Below are 25,986 nucleotides of genomic sequence, written 5' to 3' on the forward strand. Positions count from 1 at the left end.
TGTGGATCTCTTAACTTCATTACATGGTGTAGCCATGGTTACCAGTCCCTGAAAGGAAAGAGACAAAGACTTGACAGCAGTTTGTTGTCAGCCATGAAGCCACAAATCAAATCAATTTCATCTGTTTTCAGACATGAGCTGGAGCTACTCGTTGCTTGTCAGGTTTAGGTGTGTGCACGTGCATATGCAGTGCGTAGCATGACGGAGTGATGTGAACCTGCTTGCTATTATTTTGTTGTTCCTTACTGGAATGAAGGCAAGCCATACCATACAGGTAGTGTACATAGGGAATCCAGTGGGTTTAGCTGACCTTCATTGAAATTTGCTGGGACACCCCAACTCTGGATGGCAGACACGTAAGCAATAGAAGAATGCTATAACCAAAGAACAAAAGATTTGTAGATCCGGAATGTCACATTTGAGATCCCCTCTGGCTTGATCAGCGTTCGTAGTTTTATGCTCATCATAATCTATGATGATGCTCAGTGGGTCATCTGCAAACCACATAAAGACACCTAGAAACTGAACTTGATATTAAACTTGAACTAGATATTAAACTGAACTAGATATTAAACTTGACATGATCACCAGCTGCAACATGGGGCTTATAAACCTAGGTGCTGTCACTGATTTTTTGCCCTGTTCAAATATGCAGTAAAAGTGGTTTGTTTCAGGGGTGCAAAGCTAACGCATATCCCCAAGCCCATGAAGATGCATTGAACAACTGGTATAAAGTATATGTTGATAATCCCTGTCCAGTCTGTATAATCTAGGAACACAGAAGTGGACAGGGAATTCCCTTTGTGAATTCAGTGCTCCATAGCTGGAGATTCCTGTTATAAAATCTTTCATGAAATTTAAAAACTGCATTTCAACATGCATAGACATTTTTTCCTATTCATCCTGCTGGTAGGTTGTGATGTTTAGGAAAATACTTCTAATTCCAAATCTATATTTTTGTATACGTTTGGGAACCAGTACTGTGTTCACCATTTCAGAGTCATTTCCTTTTTTTTTTTTTTTTTTCATTTTTTTTTTCATTTTTTTTGGCTAGACAAGCTTATAGTTCTTCTCCTTTTCCATGATCAGTTAGCTCTTCCTTCTCTACAGATGGACTTAGCAAAGAGATTCAGCAATTCGCATTCATCCTTGTTGAATACATGTGAGCAGAAATGTACACAATCAGAAGAGGTCTCCTCCATCTGTTCTAGACTGGCATTCACAGTTTGCTGCCCTTCCTAGGAAGGTTTATTTAGCATATACGAGGATTGCATTTACATATAGCATGGCAATGACGAGTAAAATGTACAGCTCTTGACTAAAACTCACAGTCCTTGTACAGTGCATAGCCTGTGAGTTAAAAGGACTCCTAAGCAAAGCCTAAGGGAATAATGAGTTGAGTAGAAATGGTTCAGTAAACCCATGGCAGCCTTGCCGACTTTGCATGCTTCTGTCCTTCCTTAGTTTCTTCCAAACAATTCAGTTCAATGCACAGCTCTCAGTAGGATTAGTTTCTGAAAGATTGCAGAAGATGTCCGCATAGGTTAAAAAAAATAAATAACAGAAGGCTTTCACTTTTTACTTACACACCGACATAAGTCTGAGGCTCTTAGGAGTTTCCATATGTGTAAACAGTATTTTTCAAGCTACTTGGATTTAGTTTTAAAAGTACCATAAAATCTGTTATTTTATCAACTTAATTTAATGCTTAAAAGACATTCTCAGAAAACTTCCTCTACTGCCTTGTTTTCTCCAGGAAATCTGCAGTAGTAATTATCAGTCAATCTGCAGTAGTAAATTATTCATTTACCCCCAAAATTTTGCTAGTTTATTTAAATGTTTGGAAGTATACAAAGCAGCAAAATCTTCTGATACTGTTGTCAGTTTCTTCATTACAGAATCACTGTCTCTTCCTTTCTGGAAATAGAATACTCCGCAATATTTTTAGGTGTTTGCTCCTTCAACTGTTTTCTGCTCCTTCCCTCAGAAAGCAAGCTTTCCTATTTCTAATTGCATAATATCTGCATCTTAAACAACTTGCATCCCTTCATCTCAAAAGGCTCTAAAAGGGGGGGTAAGTATCATTGAGAGACAAGTGAATAATGCACAGTTTTTCAGGAAATTCTCTTCTGTTATCTTAGTGAGGTGACATATATTGATTTCAGGCTTGAAATTTTCTGAAAGGTAAAACAGTGTATTTGTAGCAGTTCTTCTACGACACCTACTGGTTAAATTGGCCCTTGCATTATAATGCTAGCCTGTGATGATAATCCTAGCTGGAATCCTTCCAATTCTATTAAGCTGTTCCAGATTCTCAAATTTAATTATTCTCCACTGGACATAATCTGACCAAAGACCAAAATTAAAATAGGTGATAAAATTTCTGGAAGTCATATTATCAAAACTGGACTCCTAAATAGATTGCAGTAATGATAAAGGTTATGCATGGATTTGAAAGTATTTTAACAAGTTGAGAAGCCACCATTTTTTCATTTGGGAAACCACAGCACAAAACATCTTGATAGGAACAATGAAGTGGTAGGTGCTCAATGGACAATAAAGTCAGTGATCTGTAGGCATATAAGGTTCTGTATATGCCTTGGAAAAATCTTCCACCAAGGTGATATAGCCAGGATAATATAAAGTATTTATATATGTACTGGGGAGTCAAAAAAAGGAAATGATTTTTTTTTTTGAAATACTAAGTATAGAGTTGTAATAGTGATGACTAAGGGTAGTTTTTCACTTTGACCTTAGATAAAGACAAAGTCTTACATTTGCATTCTGTATTATAAAATCATTTTTCTTATGTTTATGATACTTTCATTGTTCAGGGAGAAAGGATGAAACATGGGTACTGCTTTTCTATTCTTGTAAGATATGCTATGATTTATTACAATATTACTGTAGATTATTAATTTATAACAAGTCTTTTGTTAACCTCTAATATTATATGAGAAAATTGTTTTATGTCAGTCAATATTAACAATGGGAGCTCTTTAAATTATAATTATAAATGAATTCTTCTTAAGATAGGAACAAAACAACAGAAGTACTAAGGCAATGCTTTTCAATTTATCAGGATCTTGTAATGATACAAACTGTTCCAAAAAGCAACTCAGGTATTTGGGAGGATGATTATTATTATCGCTTAATAATAATTATTATTAATATTTTTGTTTACTATAGATTTGATAGGTTTTCTATATATTTACTGTAGATTATGTAGACCTTAATTTCAAGCTCCTCTACTGCTTAGAACCGGAGGAACTGCAGGGTTTCTTTTGTTGACACCTTTTCTGAGATGTATCAGAGATGCTCAAGGACTTTGCTTTGTCTTAGGGTAAAGTGTAGAGTTATATGGAAATAAAGGAGTAATTTCAACTGGTGTCTTTTATGCCATGGTCCTGAGTGGTCCTGCCCTTTTGGGTATTTAGTTCACTGCATGTAAAACCAGCGTACTGACACGAGTTGTCTAGAAGAGCCAGAAGGAGCCTCTGCTGAGGATCTGCTTCATAGGATCCCCCAACTCCTTTGCTTGGGAGCAGCTTTAAAGCTGAAGTTCTAGTTCTTGAAAATGACTTTGCTACACATAGTTGTTTCTGTAAAAGCAGTACTTCTCCCAGGCTTTTTTGAAAGGATAAAATAGCTGCCATTAAAAAGGGGATTGGATGGAATATTGATTAAATGCCGTCTCTTTTTTTTTTTTTTTTTTAAATTTAAAACCAACAGCTTACTGATCCTACTTATTGAGCCCTGTTTCACTAGTTAAAGAGAATTTGTATTTTAAATGTTGAAAATGCAAAGTCTGCTTTATACCTTTACATTTCATCAGTCTCATATACAGCTGGCAACCTGTCCTGTAACAGTGCTACAAAAGGAATACACGTTTCTTCCTTTCTTTTTGCTTAACTGCTCAGTATTTAAATAATTAGCTTCTGCATTCAGTTAACCAGATTATAGCTCTCTAGGTGGTTTCTTTATGAGCAAGTGGCTTCCAGTCTTAGCTCATTTTCTGTTCAGTTGTCTCCACTGTTCAGCTGAAATCTGCAGCATCAACTTTTACTTAGGGGTAGAAAGCACATTCATTCTAAGCAATAAAGCTCAGGGTTTGCTCTCAGTCCCATATAGTTTTTACAGCCAATAAAAAACATGGCACAGAGCAGATTTGTTCCTTACAAGCTGCATTCTTTACTGCATTTTATTTTCAGTTCAGTGAATCTCAGTGAGAGAAACATTTCATTTAGGAGACAATGTTCAATTGAATGAAAAGTAAATCACAGTTTTGATGCTAGATGAGAAACTGGATTTTCCACAGCAATAATTCACTGCTGTCAGCCTATGACTGCCTGCACTGTTTGGAAAGAAGCAAAATAGTCAGACATTCTTCCGTAAGACTGGAGATCTGCCTTGGCTGATGTTCCACTGCTCCTCCCTTTTCAATGAAATTTCTTTAAATTCCGTTACAACTTGATTTTAATTTATCTCAACTGTAAAGAACTGTATTTTGGGGTCTGATTGCTGCTGATGTCACTGTTCTGTTGCACAGAAGGACATGATTTGGTCTAAAACTTTATTTGTTTGTGGTTTTATTTAGAGGCTGTGAACTTTGAAGGGGGAAGAATCTCTTCTCTGACACAAATTGTAGTTAAAAAACGTATCTATATGTGAATATGCTGGTTAAGACCTAACAAGAAAGCATATATTCTCCGTATTTCCTCCTCTTGCTTGGAGACCCTGGGGTCAGGAAGACCTAGAGAAGGAGGGTGCTTCTGTGGATGTATGTTAGAGGAAAGGAGAAGAAGTGGGCAGACATAATAAGCATGTTTGTGTGATTAGATCATATAATTTGTTGTTAAAATCTCTACTTTAACTATGCTTTTATGATACAATGTTTTTGTGACCTGAGAAAGTGTGTGCTTCATGCTACCCATGCTCTTCCAAGAGCTGAAATAAGAAAAATTGGGAAAAACTACTATGAAAGTTACCTAGAGCAGGTAGGATGCTGTACATTGGTTTGATACAACTAAAATATTGACTGTACACTGAGCTGTGGAGGATCTCCAAATCCATGTCAGTCAGTGTAAAACATAATCTTAAATTCCAAGGAAGAAGAGACTGAATGCAGCTGGCCCTGTTGTGTAGATGCTCCTGAAGTTCCCACAGTTGCTGCTTCACACTCATGTTGATAAGGTACAGTGGGGGTGTCCAGGTCTTTATAGGTGGCTAGTTTTTATTTTTATTTTTAATTTTGTTTTCTTCACATTTTTTTCTAGTATTATTTCTAGCAAATACAAGCATTATGTTTTTTGCTGGACACAGAGGCCATCTTGTGGCAGGATGATGGTAGTTGAATTAAAATACTGATTTAGATGGAAAAATTAAATCCAATTTCTTGAAACATTTCCAGTATTATTTGTAGTACCCTTATACATTGAAGCATAATTATGATATATATATGTACTGACAGCGTCTGCTGGGCCTGCAGCAGAATATTCATTCCTAAAGAGCAGGTACTGATGACAAAAGATCTGAAGACAAAATATGTTAGCAAGAAAACTGCAATAACATTTTCTGGTAACAGAACATCAGACTACATTTAAAAGACATCTTTCTTTAAGGAAAAAATTAAAAAAGGGAAGGATGATTATGTCACTGTGAAGGGGTCAAGCTCCTCATATTTGTATCTTACAACTAAAAAATGATAATTCTGCAGGACAAGACATTACTGAATAGAATAATGAAACTAATGAATACTATTTTTCTTTATCTTTTCTTTTGTAATGTGATTTTCACATTTATTCTAGTGATTTGGAAATGTTGCAAATGAATATTTATAACCCCCTGAAAATAAAAGATTCAGGCTAACAATGTGTATCACAATTAAGTTTTGTCAGCAAGATGTACAGAGATTCTAAATAGTTTAAATATTAATAAATCTTAGATTAATAACTTTTACATTTAGATTAACATTTAAAGTTTGTATTATATTATTAATTAAATAATTAAAGTGGCTGGGAGGTAGGGGTTGAAGGAGTAAAGGAATTGCTGATTTGAAACCGTAATAATAATTATTATTATAACTGAAAAATAAGTATGCACCAGTGGACTTTAAGAAAGAGCTGCATCTACTGCACATTGCTAGCGCGTTAGGGAAACTGCACAGATGTGACAGCCTGTGCAATCAGAAATTGATATTTGCATATGCAAATACCAAGCAGCTTTCCCCAGAACTCTGTGATTCACTGGACTTGTCAGCTACTTTGAGACTTGTAACAGAAATGTCAAAGTTCATCTTCTAGAGACTTCTGTGGTGTGTTGTATGAGGTGGATTGCAGTACAGTGGCAACTAACAGAAGACCATCAATTAGGATATAATTTCAGCAGAAACATAGTAATAAAAGGCCAAATCTGCTAGTACTCTGACTTTTGAAAAATAGGTTAATCTTACTTTGCATTCTGAAAAGAAATGAGTTTTTAGAGTTTAAAATGCATGGCTAAAGAATGGTACAAATACATATGTTTTATTATCTACACTTTCAATACAAGAGGTCAATAATTAATAAAATTACAAGGCAATTTTTTTTTTTAATTTATAAGAAGAAATACTTCTCCCAAATTTGATTGTAGTGTGAAAAACAAAGACAAAAACAAAACCTGAAACATTACCGTGATAGATAATAGTGAGGCAGCAAATCTGTTAATTTCTTGAAACAGATTAGATATTGAAACATGGTAATGCTGAAAGTTTTGATGACATTCACAAGGATAATAAACATTCACGGAGAACATAAAAGTCAGGAATAGTTACAAACAGCCTTACATTAAGAAGAAATTTTTTCTATTATTTTAATGATCCATTATGCTTTCCTCTGAAGAATCTGATAGCTATTATTATTGGACATACAGTAGTCCATATATCATGGAATGATGCATAAGACTTTTGATAAAGTATAATGAATAATTCCTAGTTTTTAGGAGCATTTACAAACACGATCCTCTGTCAACTGAGTATGGTATGTTTAATTAGAGCCCTTAGACATGTGTGCACACCAGTCCATAATTCCTCATACCTGTATTTTCAGTACGTCACTTTTCCACAGGGTAAATGTTCACTTTTAGCAAGCAAGGGCATTGTTATCATTCTTTGTTTTAGAAAAGAGTTTGCAAAGTGACAAATAAAACAGTGGTCTGTCGCTTCATCAGATGATACACATCCTGAAAACATTCACTCTTCTCAACAAGAAAGAAGAGAAATTGGGCTGTTAGTTGCCAGTGACTCTGTCAAGTGAACACTTTATTTTGCCACTTACAACAAAGTTCTTCTGAAAGATCCTTTCTGCCGCTCTTCTGCAAATAGCGAGACAGGAGCTGCTGTTTATCAGCCGACCTCGGAAGGGTCTTTTGCCAGCAGCAAAGAAGCTCATAGATCTGGTGTGTTAAATTATCGGGGCACTTCAGCCTAACAAGCTGAAGTACGCTCCGCCGAACAGGGAGGCGTAAAGCAAGCAGTGGTGTATTATCTTCTGCAAGCTCTTCTGCAAGCCAAAAGAGCAAGCTGTCCCATAAGGCCTCTGAGGGGCAAAAATTAGTAAAGCAATGCTATTATTTTTCTGTTATGTAAATTTTTCTTTCAAAAAGCTTTCTAAAGCTGCAGGCTCAGTGGGTGACCTCCCAAACTAAATGTGGTTTGTTTTTTACTGTAATGGAAACATCATCACTTCTTCTTTCTAATGTAATTTTTGGCAACTGCACTGAGACGTGAAGTGGATATAGTCAAAAGCAGATTCAGTAATGATCTATAGCTCTTGGAACAGCATGGGGAAAGATAGCAATAAAATAAAAGGCATTTCCTATAACTGATACATTAGTTACACTGGAGCTTTCCAGTACAAACTGAATCTTATCATACAGAAAATTGTATGCTGCTCAAGTACCACCCCCCCCCCCCCCCCCCATTATCTTTAAAGAGCTTTTACATCTCCTGGTAACCAAATCACCTTTTGCTTTAAATAACTTTTAATGCATTAACTACTTTGGTTCCTGATTATGGCATTTTAAAATGTCAGTTACAACTGAAATAAATCTTGCCATTTAAAAAATAAATAGCTAATATAACTATTACTTATATCGATGTTAATGTGTCATGTAAATGTTCTTACCTGATGAATCAGAAGAAATTCTTTTTGTGCTTTGTGGACGGTTGACCAACTTTTCATGCTATCAAACAAAATGTGTTGAAGAAAGAGAAATGACTAACTGAGCACGGGATGAGGCACAGGGATGGGTCATAGTACATCAGCACTGAAGACTGGTCCTACCTACACAGGGCATTTGAGTCACTACTGAAAGTGAAGCAACACCATCAGCTGGTATAGATCAGTAAACAGCTATCGAACTAATGAAATGAAGTCTGTTTACACAAAATGGATGTTTATTGCATCTTATTAACAAGATTGATTTACGCAATTTAATAAGTTTCTTCAGTAGCATTATGTTGTGATAGGTGTATAGAAACTGGGGATATAGAAAATCTGTAGGGAAACTTTGTACACAAGATGTATTCTAATTTCAAATGCTGCATTAACTTTTCCTTCCTGTCCCTGTGTACTTGTTATAACTGTGTGCATAACATACTGTTTCAAGGAAAATAACAATACATACTGCATACTTAGAAACTGTTAGGTCTAGAAATTATACTATGTGTGTAGCTATAGTTATTTTACATTGTTCAACTTTTAATTATAAATCACTAAAAATCATCATCATTCAAAAGGCAAGTTTCATTAGTAAATACAGAGTTCTTCCTCTTTCTTCCTTTTAACACTGGAGAGAAGGACAAAAACCTGTCTTTTTTCCTTACGACTGAGAAAAAGGAAAGTCTTGTGGGCCTTAATCTTGTTTCCTACTCCATATAGAACAAGAAATTATTTACAAAAACACTGAGCACAAGAAAAGACTAAATTGCATCAAGTCAAGTTGGGCTCCTTTTTGTTAAAACCTGAAATTGTCCTCTTTTAGTGCCCACATTAAATGTACTTTCATCACGCATTCAGTTGTATTACCTGGCTGTTTATGTTTTCCCTATGAAACTTGCTCCAGGTTTATTCGTGGAGCTTCCCTTTTCCATTTATGAATTAATAGCATGAAACTCTCACTGAATAAATTACTCTCATTTGTGTGCTTCTACAGCAATTCTAACATGCACCAAGTGTGAAGGTAGCATAACATGGCTGAAAAACCCCTCAGAGTAAGGGGAATATAAAGCTCTTCCAGAAGGGGGCATTGTTTTTCTTCCAAGACAGGAATTTCTTTGGCTTCCTTTTATTATGCGTTTATATTTGAACCTATTTTTATTCATTAATGAGAATTTAGAACCTCAAAGCTCTGTATGATATTTTCAAAGTTATTACGGATGAACTCAATCACCCGTGGACTGACTTTAATCTGAACTACTTTAAGCTATTTAATTTTAAAACAGTTGTAAAAATGGTAAGAATTGAAAATGAGTATTGTCTAGAAATAGTGCGATAATATACAAGGCATTAGACCTAAAACATTAAATCTGCCTTTAAAGATTAAATATCTCTGGTGAAGAGCTAAATTCATCCATGGTTCAGCTGCATTGGCATGTGGCCCCGCTGTTTTGGTTGACAGCGTAAGTAAAATACTCTTAGCGGTCAAAGCAGTTTTTTAGTCTGGAAGGCCCTAAAATTAGCTAAGCAACTGCCTTTCTGAAGCAGAGGATCACATACTATTTTGCTGTTAGGCAGTCATTAAACGTGAAACTTCAGCAGAATAGTAATTTGATAATGCTTGAATGGATTACACCACTATTTTCTGCAAAGCACTCTGATTTCAGTCAGTAATACTGAAGTGCCCTGCAAAATGGACCTTCAGACATGGCCAGACTCTGCTTGCATATCAAACAGGACAGACAGAAAAGGAGAAATTAACCTTTTAAACTCTTCAGCCCAGCTTTACAATCATACAACTCCTTTGAAATCAGTAGGAAAATCACTGATATGCTCACGCATACTTGACATTAGAACCTGATCCACTGCGTTTCCTTATGTTGAAAATAACAGGTTTGACCAACCAGTGTTTTTGAATGCTGAGAAAATGAAAGCCCTATAAATAGGGCTTAGTTAATGGTTAGTTAATCAGTTATTACATTTAAACTAAATTTAAGATATTTATGAAAGTAGCAGAAATGTAAGTAGTCTTTGCTGTTCTGACCCTGTATTTCAGGGATTTTATTCCCAACCCCTGAAAGGGTTCCCCAATATACTGAGAGCGAGTGAGAAATCCTTCATCAGCACTACAGTTTAGAGTCAATTAATTCATTTTGAGAGACAAGAGCCTTACTGTGACAATGTGGGAATGTGTAAGCAGCTGTTAGTGTAAGAGCAATATTATTAACAAAACAGCATTATCAATAGGAGAGAGATGAAAACTGAGAACTATGTTTTAATATGCTTGAGAGAGATGTGGTAGTTAAATTGCTGTATTTTAGTAGTATGCATGTGGTAGAAACTGGCAGAACTGAAGAATCATTGCTTGAGTATATCTGTCATCATCAGGGCAATGTCTATTATTAATGCTCAAATTGTACTAAATCAGCAGATAAACAGGAGTTACACATGGAAACAAAGCACCACAAACAATCAAACCCCTTACTGTTAGAAAATTGTTGGTCTATGCACATGAATGTGGTCAGATAGTTCTAGGTGCTTTGGCAATATACATTAATGGCATCACCATATGACTAATTATGGACAGTGTTAGTCTTGGTTCATATTGTATGAACATTAATGCTAGACTTGTTCTTTTATGAAGTGATAAATAGCTGTTGCATTTGACAGATGGTTGGTGTAGTTGCTTGTATAATTAGTGTGTTCAATTTCTCCACGAGTGTGTTTTCTCATCCAATTTTAACAATTTCCTTCTATTTCTTTTATTCATTAGGAACCAAAATGTGCATATATATCTGATTAAAATTTGTTGATCACATCATAGAGAGTAAAGATAAGATAAAATTCCTAAGTTAATTTTACTGTCAGTGCTTTCTTCACTAATAACAATTTTAGAACATACAATAAGAAGTGGTAAGTAATTAGAATTACATTTTTGTTGCCCTATCATTCAATTGCGTCTGGATCATTATGTTTAATAAAAGGTTCTGTCTCTCTTCCAGTCAATTCATTCCTCAAACACCTTTTTAACTGCTGCAATATCCTGTGAAAATGAGTTCATCTTTTGATTATTTTTGCATGCAAAAAGTATGTTCTTTTGTATCATTAGTTATACCTGTCACTTACCAATATCATTGTTCTTGTATCCTGCAAAGGGGGCTGTAACCATTCCATTTTCTCTTCCTGAGTATACAACATTTCCACTAATACCAAAACTGCCTGAAGAGTTACCATTAATGTATTGTCTTTCTACATGGAACCACTGCAGAGTGTAGTCATAATATGGATGCCTCATGGATAAATGGCATAACCCTTTTTAAATTTTATTATTTATTTATTAGTAGCTGTATTTATTTATTTATTTATTTGTGTGTGTGTGTGTGTTTAATTTTGTGTGTGCTAACATGTCTAGTCAGGTGGAAGTCCTGTACCAGGATTCTCCCATCATTTACTGTCCACCTGCAGAGCTAGGGTACTCCTAGTTTATATAATTCCTGACAATGCAGTAAGTGAATGTATCTGTCAAAGGCTGAAAGGACAAAAGATTATCTGCATTCCTGATGTTAGACTTCCTTTCCAATGAAATTTACAATTTAACAACCATAACCATGTAATACAGTTCTTCTGCTTCTTTTACACGAATAGGCTGCCTGGGTGTTCTTGCATGCCAACATATATTACATATTCTCGTACACTTACACAGAGCGACCAGATTTTAAGATCTCAGCCACACTGGGAAAGAGAAAATGTGGCCTTAACTCAGTAGGAGAAAAAGGTTAGTCAGAAATAATTGTTTTGAAAAATCTGAGTTGGGCATTTTAAGACTAGTGTGTATAGCATGAGACTATATACACCAAAAGAAATCTGAGACACTTGATAATTATCTGTGGTTTAATAAAAATGCATCTCCTTTCACTAAATCTTATTCTTAATACACAGTAAGATTAACTAAAGAGGAAAAATAGGATGGAAGAGAAGCAAGTGGATGGAAGAAAACTAATTGATACCTAGGCTGTGTCACTGGTTCCTGTTTTGTTTGTTCATGGGTTTGGGTTTTTGTTTGTTTGATTGTGATCTTCCCCAGTGGAGCCTCAAGAGTTTGTATTTCTCTCTCTGTGAGTACTATACATGGGATGCTAGCCCTGTGCAAAAGCAAAGAGGGTGAAACTATGCAATTCCCCCCCTGCCAAATTTACATTTTATATGTATTTTATCACTAAAAGAAGCCTCCTCTCAAAATCTTCTGCACTTAACTTTTCTTATTTTTTACTTGGGAGAATGGAGATGAGAGAGAAATCAAGAGCTATGCTTACAGAATAGAAGATATATTTGCAGGTAATACTTTAAGAAGAGTGAGTTCAATTAAATTCAAAAAGAAACAGGTGCTCCTATATGCCATTAGAGGTTCAGACCAGTGTTACCTGCACAGATTTTGAGATTAAAATGTATGTAAACTTGATAAAAGTAGTCTAGTGACAGCATTTTATACAATACAGGATGTTGGTATCTGGGCTCTTTGAAAAGATTACAATTTGATTTCATTCCATTAAAGGTTAATTTATGTAGGAATAGCTTTCACCAGAGATGAAGCCAAATGCCCACATGGCTGTACAGCAGAGGCTTATCAAGTATAATAGGAAAATCAGGTGATAGGAGAAAGTTTACATCGACCATTTATGCACCTACAATTAGCAATTCACCACTGCCTAGACAAGGTTACAGAGAGTATTTAGCTGACACTTAAGTAATAATTTCTCAGGGCCATACCAGCTGGAAAGGGCAAATCTGTGAAAAAACTTCTGCTAAGTACAATTTTTCTATGCTGGTCCTTGGATGAGAGTCTCTCACCTGCTAAGAGAAATTCTGAGGGTGTTTGTACATTGCTGATGGATCAGAACTGCTCCATCAGCAACTCTTTGGCTTATCTGTAATGGAAAAAAATTACCAAGATCCTTTTGCCTTACAAATACATGATAAGGGAGAATGGGAAAGATCTCTAGCATTATCAAGTGAGAAACTCACCTTTGGTAATGTTAGTGCTAATTTGCACAGTGGTGACTGGTGTTGGTAATCAGCACATGGCAAGGGCTGTTTCCATTCCTTGGTTATCATCTCTCTGGTAATTTTATAAAAAACAGCTGTTCCTTTGTAGTGAGGTGAGCTGTGGTTACCAAACTCATCCACTTCTTTAATTTGGAGCTCTAGCTTGGGCTTTCTTTGTGAATGAAAAGTCAGCCTGTAGGATTTTCCAAAATCTATTCCATTTTCTGCAGACCATACAACAACAACAAAAAAGACGAACAAAAAAACGCAATAAAAACAAACAGAACACCATTTTATACGCTGTATTTGGATGTGTGGTATTTAAAATAATTGAGTCAAATGGAACTAATCACATAATAATCTTTGCCATTGTTTTTACTTTATATTGGACACCTGAAGCTCAAACCCTCCTGCTAGTCTGCCTCAGTAGTTGGAATATCTTCATAGTTAGCTGTCTTAGCACCTGAATTGTTGGTTTGGGGAAGTGGTGAAGGCTGTGCTACAAGTTGAAAAGTAAGGAAAATGGAAGGTGATAAAGTATATAACCAAGAGAAATAAAAATAATGCTGAGAATTGAATTAGAAATATATGTTTTCTAGTTATTCATGATGGATGTCTGCCTATCTGTAACAGCAACTGGAATGAGTTCAGAGGGGTACGTGCATTTTTAGGATTTGTAATTTCATTTTATGTGATACATCTCTAACACTATCCTTTCCATAGATAAGCAGGCAACCTGGAGAATTTCTTTAGCACATATGGAGTTTTCAATGGGAGAGTTTGTATAAGATGTACAAAATGTTCAGGGAGCTACATACGTGTTAATAGGTAACTTCCAAAGCTGACAGAAGAAACTGTATGTAACTTTGTGTGAATTTTTTTCTGAGGTTTCTTATCTCATCTCTCTCTAAGTAAATTGCTGAATGGTGGAAGCCAGCGCATGGAATGCTCAAGACTGCTAATGTGAACAGCATAATAACTCTCTCATCGCCTCAGTTTATGATGCAATTCACAATAACCGCCATTTTGCCCTGGATTTCAGTATTAAACCTCGCTCACTTTAAGTGAATCTACACAGATAAAACAGCTGACTGTTTATTTTTATTTGGAATCTGTTTAATTCCTATCAAAGGCTCATTAAGTTATAAAGACATTATTTCATTGATAGAATTCTGCCTTTTTAAAACAAAAGAAAAACCAGCTGCTTCCAAGGAATCAGGTTTCACAGAATGTCAGAGGTTGGAAGAAATCTCTAAAGATCATCTTGTAGAACAGTCCTGCTCAAAGCAGTGTCACTGTAGTGGGCTTACATGGCAAGGTTTTGGTAGTGGGGGGGCCGTAGGGATGGCTTCTGTGAGAAGAATTCGGAAGCTGCCCCATGTTAGATAAGGGCCCTGCTGCTGGCCAGAGCCAAGCCAATAAGCGATGTTGTTTGTGCCTCTGTGAGAGCATATTTAAGAAAGGAAAAATGACTGCTGTGGAACAGCAGCTGGAAGTGAGAAACAGCCTTGCAGACGCCAGGGTCAGTGAAGAAGGAGGGGAGGAGGTGCTCCAGGCGCCGGAGCAGAAGTCCCTTGTGGCCTGTGGTGAGGACCATTGTGGAGCAGGCTGTCCCCCTGCAGCCCATGGGTCCCACATGGAGCAGATCTCCACACTGCAGCCTGAGGAGGAGACCATGGTGGAGCAGGTGGATGTGGCCTGGAGGAGGCTGCAACCCATGGAGAGCCCCCGCAGGAGCAGGCCCTGTGCTGGAGCTGCAGCCTGTGGGGGACGCAGGTTAGAGCAGTTTGCTCCTGACGGATGGACCCAGTGGCACAGACCCAAATCTGGATCAATTCTTGAAGAGCTGCTGCCTGTGGGAAGCCCACGCAGGATCAGTTTGGGAAGGACAGCATCCCATGGGAGGGACCCCACATTGGAGCAGGGGCAGAGAGTGTCTGAGAAAGAGCGGTGGAGACGAAGTGCTGGGGACTGACCGCAGCCCCCATTCCCCTGTTCCCTTGCGCCACTCAGGGGGAGGAGGTGGAAGCGGTAGTTGGGGGGAAGGCGTTTTTGGTTTCTTTCCTTTGTTTCTCACTTCTCTAGCTTGTTAGTAATAGGCAATAAATCTTACTATCTCCCTACTCTGAGTCTGTTTTGCCTGTCACGATAATTGTTGAGTGATCTCCCTATCCTTATCTCAACCCTTGAGCTCTTTGTGTTGTATTTTCTCCTCCTTCCCCTTTGAGGGGAGGGAGTGAGAGAGCAGCCGTGGTGGAGCTCAGCTGCCCACCTGAGTAAAACCACCACAGAGCAGGTTGCTCAGGATATTGTTCATCTAGCACATTTTATTTGTCAGTTAGAGCAGTTTCCTCTGCAGTTCCATGCGCCTGTCATTTATAAGCTATAAAACAGTGAAATAACTAAATATGATGTGACTAACCACAATCTATTGTTGTTCACATACAATATTTCTGAACAGCTGAGCTGACTGATAAAGTACATCCAGAAGCATCAATTAATTACCTTACCTGAAGCAAATATATTGCCTGTAAATTGAAAATGAATCTGCTCTCCTTCTCTTAATGGAAACTGTTGCGTAGGTTCTGGGGGACCAAAGTAGCCTTCCTCATGGAGATTTTGTAGCTCCCACGACAATTCTTTGGATGCACATAGTAAGACTACTGTTTGATTTGGGTTTTCTCTTTTCCGATACAATATCACATTAGACATTGTGCTACAAACAGCTTCTTCTAGAGCCTGAGCAAAAAGGAGAAGATACATAGTTTCCAAGAGGAATGAAAGCCGAATGACCACAAAGCTGTATTAAAAAAGGTAAGAAAGTAGACAGTTCTATCACTTCAACAGCTAACAAATGGTTATGTAAAATAACACAGGGCTCAGTCTGTAATAGACATTTTACTATCTCTCTTTATTCTGTTTTCCAACAAATGAAAGGATGAAAATCTACCTCTGTAGAGTATATTGGCTCTATATCTATGAATTAAAATATATATGAATTTTAGAGGAAATTAAGAAACTATTTATTAATAAGAAATTTCCAAAAATATAATGGTTTTGTAGTTAGAGAGCTAAATCACATTGCCAAATTTAGATTAATATCTGTATTTTCTGCCTCAATTTTTGGATATGTTACATTGTGCACAATCAATAGATGAAAAATAATTAAATTTATATTTTCTGTACATATGCGTATCAAGTCTAAATGACCTGATACTACAAACTGAAAGAAAGAAGTGCTGGCAAGTTAATAATTTACAGTGAATGACTTCTTGACTCTACTAATTTACATTGACCCATACACTTGGAAGTAAATAGTAAATAAAAATTTATTAAATTATCAGTACATTACCTTTCTAAATGTTCATTTAGTTCAAATGATACAAGCCCATTCCGTGCATTCTGGATATTAATATCATCAAACACCATCCATTCCCGTTCTTTGTTTCTATGACCTAATAATTTCAAAGAATCGCTGAGATTCTCTCCATTCTTTCTCACAGAAGCACTTGTAGCCCTGGAAAGCCAAGAAATGATACAAAAAAAACCCAAACACAACTGCAGAAAGAGTAAGAGTAAGGCTTGTATTTGTAGCACTGCTTTCCCTTCTGCTTTCCTTGATGACTATGCATTTTTTTCCACCTTGTAGAAAATCTACTTCTGAAAACATACTCCAGAGCACATAAGGGATATAATTGTTAGCCTCAACCTATTTTCAAATGAAGGAAAATGTTGGCATCATTTTCTAAGGAATTTGTATAGAAACAACCAATTCGTGGTCTTTTCTAGTAGTGCTTTGACTGAGAATCTAAAATACTATTTAAACTAGTATTAAGAACTGATAAGTGCCACAGGGGTACTGCTGCACAATGAAGTGCTTCTGGTATGAGAAATGCATTTTGAATCTCCTATTAACTGCCATGGGCAACCTTCCCAAATCTGAAGCTTGTGATAAAAATGGATATCTAGTCAAGGAGATCAATGTGACTGTAAACTCTTTAAAATATGATGTGACAAGTATTTCAGAAATGGAAAGCTGGAACATTGTCTTCCTTCTCCATCTGTACCCTGCTTATTTTGAAGATAATCATAAATGTTATTACACTGCCAGTTAACAACTGAAATTTAGAGAATTTTTTTTTAGGTGTCCCCATGTTTTCATTTTTCTGTTTGTTTGTGTTTTTTTTCTTTTTTTTTTTTTTTTTTTTAAGAAAAAAAAAAAAGGTGCTTCAAGGTCTAATTTTTACAAATCTTGTAGCATGTGCTTTGGAAAAATCTGACCCTTTGTCCAGTGCTGCAGGTACCAAAAAACTGACATGCCCTAAATCATTATTTCAGAAATTTTGACTCAAGTAGCCATTGGAATGTGTAGAAGTAGAGATCAGAAAATTCAGTGCATTTCTCATCCTCATTCCTGCTAGAAATAAAGTGGTCAGCAGCGGTTAGCATATTTACATGATACATCAACATGTTATATGGATTTTCCTTGTGAAGTGATAACATGAGAATTGTGTGGATCTGCTCTAGTGTTTCTAATAACGTTTGTAACTATAGCAGACTGTATTCGGGAAGTAACACATTTTTAATACAAAAATTATTAATGAACATCTGTTAAAATTAATTCATTTTAATGCTTTTAGAATGCTGAATTTGTAATGGAGTTGTTCTTACCGAGGATGGTATGCTGCAGCAACCCTCTTTACTGTAGCACTGATGGCTCTCACTTGTTCTGTCTCATCTCCTTGCCTTTTTTTTTCTGGGTTTGGAGGACAGGGTAGAGTAATAGTGACTGGGTTATTAAACGGTTGAGCTGAAGGATGCTGGACATAAACCAGTGCACTGGTGGATACCACTGAGTAGTACATATCATTTCTTGCTTTCAGTGTGGAAATCAGTGATGGTTCAATTGGCTGAACCTAAATATGGAAAGCAATTGTACAAGTAATTTGTAAATGAATAAATCTTCCCTTACATGCCTTCATTTTCTATTTGTATTATCTTTTGAAATCGGATTAGAAAGGCTTTAGGCTCCTCTCTATAACCCAGGAACAACCCTGGTAATGTACAAGGAATTTATACAATACGCAGCCAAGTGCTTGAAAGTAATCAGAAACTGGAAACTTTACTGACTTAGATATTTGACTGTTAATTTGAGCTTCTCTGCATGTAGTACTTTAGTTGTTTTGGGGGAAGGGAGAAACACAGTATAGCTGAAGCAAATTTTGAGATTGTTCCTAGCCTAACAGTAAGTGGTGACAAAAGCTGTTGCAGAACATGGCAGAAATGAAGAAGGTCATGTGAGGAAAAATTGTTCACCTAGCTTAAAAACTGGGCCATACAGTTGAAGTTTGGTGTTGATGCTTAAATCATTGTGGAAAGCGATTGTTTTTTTTTTTTCCTGAAGTATATCGAACACAGGTTGATTGACCTTCTTTTTAGGTGCAGATACCATACTGACTACTAGCAGTATCATGTGGTTTTAACAATGCTGACAGGAAGCCATTTGCTATGAATACAGGATGTGGAGGTGCCACTACTTTTCATAGACATCTAATAATGGAACAGGTTGCCCTTTAACAGTGTTATCATCGGTACTTCAGAACTGATCAGATAACACAGAGTTGTGGAACAAGTACTGTGTATTTCAGTCTCACCTTTAACTGCATGGCTGCTGGAGAACTGAATGTTTCTGGAGGATAATAGAAAGAGATTCTAGAATCCATGCTCAGCTTTTGTGAGAGTCCTACCTTCGGAACAGTAAAAGTTTCTCTCTTTAAGCATGACAACACAGAGAAAACACCCAGCTGGTAAACTTTCACTTCCGCAAATGTTTCCTGTGTAAAGAGAAAGTGGGGTAGAGTACATCAGAGGGAAAGGAAGCTGTGTTCTGCAGCATGTTAGCATTTTGAGAGGGCAACATTAATTATAGAGCAAAGTATGAAACAAAAAGAAATGAAGTATTATCGTGAAGTATTATTGCCACTTGGATGCCCAGTTATCTGGTGATTTCTAGTCATCATGTAATGTCATTCATATTCCAGTGTGTGACTGGCATGAAATGAGATGAGCTCATCAACTGGGTGATGAATCTTACCCAACGTGATTACTTCTGCAGTTAAAAGAAGAACTGAGTTTGGACTTGTATGCACAGAACTGTGTTACTTCTTCGTGATCTGAATGCAAACCAATTCCCCTTAAGATTTTACTTTTATCAAAGAATGCAGCATATCACACGCATTTACAAAAATCATAAATTACTACTCAGTCATTAGTATTGTGGAACCAAGCACTTCCCTTATGACTATTTTTGAAAAAAGGACCTTGTTAAATACCAGCTTTCAAATAGAATTCATGCTTGAGGGAGTAGGAAGGAAAGTTCAGTTTAACCCTATGTAATGGGCAATATGGCTTAATAAGGACAACTTTACTTGTATAACTCCACACAGGCTAATCTGAGCAACTGTACTGATGTTTTCACAGTGTTTAGATAAGAGGTTACCAACCTTATGGTTTCCTTGGTATCCCTCCAAAGAAATGGGAGTTAAATAATTTGATTGAAAGTTCACTTCTGTCACCTTTACCATAATCTCCCGATAATTTCCTCTGAAGCATGAAGTAAACGGGATTGCAATGTTGATAGGGAAAGGGATTGTTTTCTCATTATCAGAGCATTCGATACTGATAACATTGCTGACCAGCTCCTCGGAATCATCAACCACCAAGGAACTAGTGTCATTGACTATCTTACATGTCAGATTCTCCAGAGCAGTTGCAGGGGCTTTAATAAAACAAACTACTTTACGTTCATTCTTACCACTCTCTTCCACTAGAAATCTGGAGAAAAAGAATAAAAAATATTAGTTTTTGTATTTTGAGTGTGGTGGTGTCTTGCTATAATCATTGCTTCATTATAGTAAAAACAGATCATTCATAAGAGCATATATGTATGAATAGATAGGAAGATCATGAAAAATTTTATGTTGAGCTTGTCAGAGCAGTTTACAAATTATTACAGAACTGACTAATTGGGGTCCTTTTCTACTGATTTCCAGCAATTTTGGAATTACTGACTTTACTGTCTGTGACTCAGTTCTTCAGTGGTTTAAAAAATAAAAATCTATGCAATCAATTAAAAAGCTTCAGTTTACTTTAGACTAAATTGAAGATCTTCATTGTGCATGTTATAAACTGCACACAGTAAACTTAAATTGTAAACTGGTATGTGCAAGGCCAGCAGCTGTTTGATATGTGCATAATGAGCTTGTGGGCCCACAAATGTTTATATATATGCTAATAAGCAATATCAAAGTATGTCTGAAAGAAGAATGTGCATACTCTTTGTTCATCCAGTGCCTAGATTTTTCCACTTCTGAATCATTTGTAGAAGTATTCACAGCAGCAAGATCACATGTTTGTGCTAAAGATGTGAAAGTAATTAGATCATTCGTACAAATCTCATAATTTGTTTTCATTTTACTGTCTTCCATTTGCTCTGACAGTCTGTGTTCTTCACTTTCCACCTCTTTTGGTGGTTCTATGACTACTGCCTTTTTTTCCTCTTCACAAGGACTTGTGACAATTTTGTTGTAAATATCTGTCAATGTCTGAGATGGAAGGCCTTCTCGAGTACCCTTAAGAGCATCTTGACAAGCCAGTTCTGAATATTTTTCTGTAAGAGCGCTATCTCTGAGAGGTTTATCTTTCCCATTATTATCCTTTTTCTCTGGAGTGGAGGTCATTAGCAGTCTGTATTCACCCTCTTCCTTTTTCATTGGAGGTTCTCTGCTAATGTCCTGTTCTTGAGCAGATACATTTTCAGTTGATGATGCAAATATTTCTTTTGCCATAGTTTTAGTGTCACTTGGCTGTATTTGATTAATGTTCTGATTTTCTGTCTTGTTTGGCGAAGGAGTTTTTTGGGATTGCTGACTGGGACTAGAAGATGCTTGCACAGACTCCATTGCTTCTCCTTCAGAACATACACTTGTTTCTCCAGAAGTATTTTGAGCAGTCTGGATCTGAGAATCATCTGGTTTGCAGCTAGCAGCATAAAGTTTATTTTTGGCCTCTTGAAGGTGTGAGACTGTGTTTGTCAAATAACCCTTCATTTTTTGCAGACAATCTATAATGTCATTGTACTCTGAGGGAAAAAAAAAATAGGTAACCGATTAAATTTTGCTATGAAAGCTAGCCAAAAATGTGAAGACTTTTACATGTATATGTAGTGAATTGCACCTAATTCCATAATGCCATGCAATACATGAAGCAAAATATATTTCCTGGCTTTCATTTAATGTTTTTGCACTTTCTGCTATTCAGTTTGAGTGAATTTCTGAGGAACTGAAGTACAACTGTGTGCTTGTCCAAGTACTATTGTGGCAACTCTAATGAACCCCATTCTAATGATCAGACACAAGCTAAATTCTTAATGACAATTGATCTACAGCAGGGAATTGGTAAATAATAGTCAAATCAGCTTGGGAACAGCTTGAAAACTAAACATTAATTACATATATTTCCCAGAATTGAATCTTGCAAGATTCTAACAAATGGGCCTCCAACAAAGCTATTATACGTGACCTTAGTATTAAACATGCTTAGCAGCTTTGAATTTTTGCTCTAAAGAACAGAGGATAATGCAAGAATACCAGCATATTTACAATGCTGAAGTTCAGCGGTTTGTAGCATCCTGTTATAGGAATGGTAGAAGTTTGCCTTGCATATAACTAAAAGCACTGGGCGAAGAAGCATGTAACAAAAGCAAACATTCCCTGCCATTCATTTAATATTTTATCTTTAAGGAAAGTATTTATGTTATGATCCCTCACTTGTCTTATCTTACACCTTTTCTTAGAAAACCTTCCAGGTATTATCTCCAGAGATTTCATTGTATTACTTTCAGCTCTCCCCTCACCTTACGTTGTCAATCTCTCTATAACTGGAACTATGCCTTCATTAATTAGGTATATTACAAACCTCTGGGAGAAATTCTTACTTTCTTTTTGCTGCATAAACACTAGAAAGCTTTGTTTTGCTTGTTAAATCTAGTGGAAGTCAATACAAATAAGAAAATTGTGTGGATGAAACATGGTATAGTGTGCTCTTCCCTAGAGAGGGAGGGAGGGAGGGAGGGAGGGAGGGAGGGAGAGGGAGAGAATAGAATGACAACAGAAGGGATTTGACACTTTTGCTACCTTTGATACCAGTGGGGAAAATGGTGATTTTTGTTAACTTTATTCAGTAATGTCATATGAAGTAAATCAGTTTCTCAAGGTTTTCAAGTTCAAAAATAATTGTATTGAGTAAGAATTTCATAGCCATTACATAGCCATAGCCACATAGCCATTTCATAGCCATTTCATAGCCATAAACCATTACATGGTTTAGATAGGCCTTTCACTTTCATCTCTATTTGCACCTGATTGAGGTAAAAACTAGAGTACAGTTCCGTATAATTTTTTTTTATTCCTGATCCCAGTCTAAAAATTATTCTATTGCAATACTTTTTCAGTTTCCAAATGATTTGGTTTAGGATCTTGACTGTATCTAGAAAAAAAAAAAAGCCAATACATTTTAAATGTATTTTTTTTTCCACTGGCAGTTCAAGGAGAAAATGAGTTTGTTCTAAGACACTGCTGTTTTTCCAATGGTACTTTTACAATGGTGAAGAACTTCCAAATAGTTTAACAGGCATGAGATAAACAAAAGGGCTGGAAATAACAGAGCTTGCACAGCTTGGTTTACATAAGAGGTTGCAAAAAAAAACACTTCCCAGTGTCACTAATGCAAACCTCAAGCTTTGGCAATGCAAACTATCCTGTTTACTACTGGAAGTTTGCATTCTCTAAACAACGACAACAAAACCTACAGCAACTTTAACTTTCTTAAAATCAAACATATAGATCATAGTGTCTTTCTGAACAATAGTATTTTCCTACATTGTGAACTTTAAAATAATATTTAAATAAAATATTTAAATTTAAAATTAAAAGAATAAATTAATACTTCCGCACTTGGCTTAAAGCCAACCAAAGACACTGCCGTGTAACTTTAGACTTTAGGTAGTCTATATGCAAAGTGTCTTCAAACCTTTTGCCAACTGATTATTTTATGGGAAAGCAAGACAGTTAATTCTTAGAAAGCTCGAACAAAAGAGGTCATATAGATCACGAGGCCAACAGGGCAAAACTAGCTTGATCCTGGAGTCCGGAAGCAGGTCCTGTCATAGAATCATGCAATTATTAAGGTTGGAAAAGACCTCCAAGATCATCTGGTCCAACCGTCCCCCTACCACCACTATCACCCACTAAACCATGTCCCTAAGCGCCAGGTACAACCTTTCCTTAAAGACCCCCAGGGATGTTGATGCCACCCTGGGCAACCTGTTCCAATGCCTAACCACTCTTTCTGAGAAGAAATTTCTCCTGAACCTCCTCAGCACTACTTGAGGCCATTTCCTCTTGTCCTGTCAAAAATGTTGTTTTATTACTGTGGACACCTTACAAACCTTCAGGACACAGACTCATAAATGCGGGCATGGCTGAAGATTTTTGTCTGGAGTCTCCCCCTCTCGTCTTAGAATCATGCACTTAGACCACTATTAAATGTTAAATTTTCTTCTCTACCATGACAAATGTTTATTAAGATGCTATTTCTGAGGAAAGAGATTTGCTTCATTTGTCACAAAACCTGCATTTCATTTTTCGGGAATAAAATCCAGATTTAGTTCTCACAATACATAACATGCTTAGAGATTTTAAAATACAAACACAAAAAATTAAAGTTCATGTGTTTACCTGTACACTAGGATGAAAGAACTCATAATTATTGCTATCTTTTTAACTCCTTGTTACTTGTTGAGGACTGTAGTCTATAAATACTGTGTTCCTGCCCAGAGGTGCTAGCAGTAGCGGGGAGTTGTCTGTGAGGAGATGCCGGGGCTGCCCCGTGCTGGATGCAGCCAGTTCCAGTGAGCTCCAATAGCCCCACCGCAGGGCCCTGTCAGCAAAGGTGGTGCTGCCTCTGGGAAAATATGTTTAAAAATGGGCAAAAACACCAGAGAGAGTGAATAAAAACATGTGGGAAACTGCCCCGCAAACACCAAGGCCAGATGAGGAGGGGGAAGAGCTGCTACAGGCGCTGGAGCTGAGGTTCCCCTGCAGCCTGTGGGGAGGACCATGGTGGAGCAGATCTCCACGCTGCAGCCCATGCAGGACCCATGCTGGCGCAGGTATTCCCTGAAGGAACTGCAGCCTGTGGAGAGCCCAGGCTGGAGCAGGGGCCTGGCAGGAGCTGTGAGCTATATCCCATGCTGGAGCAGGAGTAAGTGTGAGGAGGAAAGGAGGGGCAGAGAGGAGGTGTTGGGGACTGACCACAAGTCCATCCCCATGCCCCGCGGTGCTCCGGGTGGTGGGAGGAGCGGCGAAACGAGTGAAGTTGAGCCTGGAAAAAAGGAGGGGGAGGGGAAGGTATTTTGATTTTTGCCCCCCTCCCCTTTTTTCTTTAGCACTAACCAAATCTATTTTAATTTGCAATAAATTAAATTTATTTTCCCCTCCTTGAGTCTGTTCTGCCCACGATGGTAATTGGTAAGTGATCTCCCTGTCCTTATTTCGACTCTCGAGCTTAGCCATCATGTTTTTTCCTCATGTTCTGTCGAGGAGGGGGAGTGAGAGAGTGGCTGCATGGGTGGCAGGCATCTGTCCAAGGTCCATCCAGCACATCATAATATCAATAAAGCGCTGAAAGAACTGCTTAGTTCATTATATGTGCATATGTATACTCTTCTCACATAATGAGAATTTATGAGTCTTACATGGAGTCATATAATACGCCATGATTTCACTGTTGAAATATTAATTCATTTAGTCTCACAAATGGCCAAATACTGAAATACTAACAAATGAAAGGTGAGGTCCCTGAGCATCATTACATGTCAGAACTTAGCATCCAATACACCCAGTCCATTCTCTTTGTGGGGAGGTTGCTCTATACTTGCCTGGACTCGCAGTCAATTCCTTGTGTTTGTCATGGAGAACACTCAGCAAGTGGCAAGTGTCTTGAAGGCTTTCTGTAATGCTCCCCAGGTGTTGGCTGAGGGATCCGCTCAGCTCTCTTGTTGAAGAGATCAGTCTTAGCACATACTCCACTCTCTCTTCATTATCACTTTTCAGAAGCACATCTCTTGCTAGCTGGTTCAGTTGCCAGATCTTTTCCAGTTGTTCTGATTTGTCTGCAGAAGGTGTAAACCTACCTTCAGCCATTTCCATCTTATATTCAGAATATATATGTCCTACCACAATTATTTTCTGGTGTTCAGACACTTCCACAAGATGATGTCCTTTGTTCAGACTGCGCTGTTTATTGTTTGTAACTTAAACAGCATATAAAAGGTACTATATTCGACACACACTGCAAAAATCAAGCTCTAGCTCAGCAACTCTGAGTTGATGTTGACTATTAAAAAGTTACTAGGTGACAAAAAGGTGTGGCTCTGGTGTGACTAAGGGCAAGAAATGCCAAGAGATGCCAATGTACAGCACACACATTTAAGAGCATAAATAGGGAGGTTATATAACTCGGTTATGTAACAGTGACTTACACTGCAGGAACTATGAGCAGTTTCTTATTTCAATGGCTGCAAATGATCAGTACCTATGAAATCAAGCCCTAACTAAGAACTCATAATTATATAGTCACCACCAACAAGGAAGTGCAGCTTTTCATTGCAAGCTAGCATTAAGTGCAG

The 25,986-nt window shown here is 37.2% G+C and overlaps 1 protein-coding gene across 1 annotated transcript; it reads right to left on the minus strand.

Annotated features, from left to right (window-relative positions):
- Positions 1 to 7,284: 7,284 nt before the first annotated feature.
- DTHD1 (death domain containing 1) lies at positions 7,285 to 25,507 on the minus strand. The gene is given in 10 exon segments (XM_050710587.1): positions 7,285 to 7,574; positions 8,163 to 8,220; positions 13,218 to 13,462; positions 15,749 to 16,038; positions 16,591 to 16,755; positions 17,910 to 18,154; positions 18,893 to 19,072; positions 19,742 to 20,072; positions 20,574 to 21,425; positions 25,233 to 25,507. Coding segments are annotated over 10 exon segments (2,931 nt in total).
- Positions 25,508 to 25,986: the final 479 nt, after the last annotated feature.

The sequence above is a fragment of the Cygnus atratus genome, chromosome 4 (genome assembly GCF_013377495.2).
Source record: "Cygnus atratus isolate AKBS03 ecotype Queensland, Australia chromosome 4, CAtr_DNAZoo_HiC_assembly, whole genome shotgun sequence".
Classification (NCBI taxonomy): domain Eukaryota; kingdom Metazoa; phylum Chordata; class Aves; order Anseriformes; family Anatidae; genus Cygnus; species Cygnus atratus.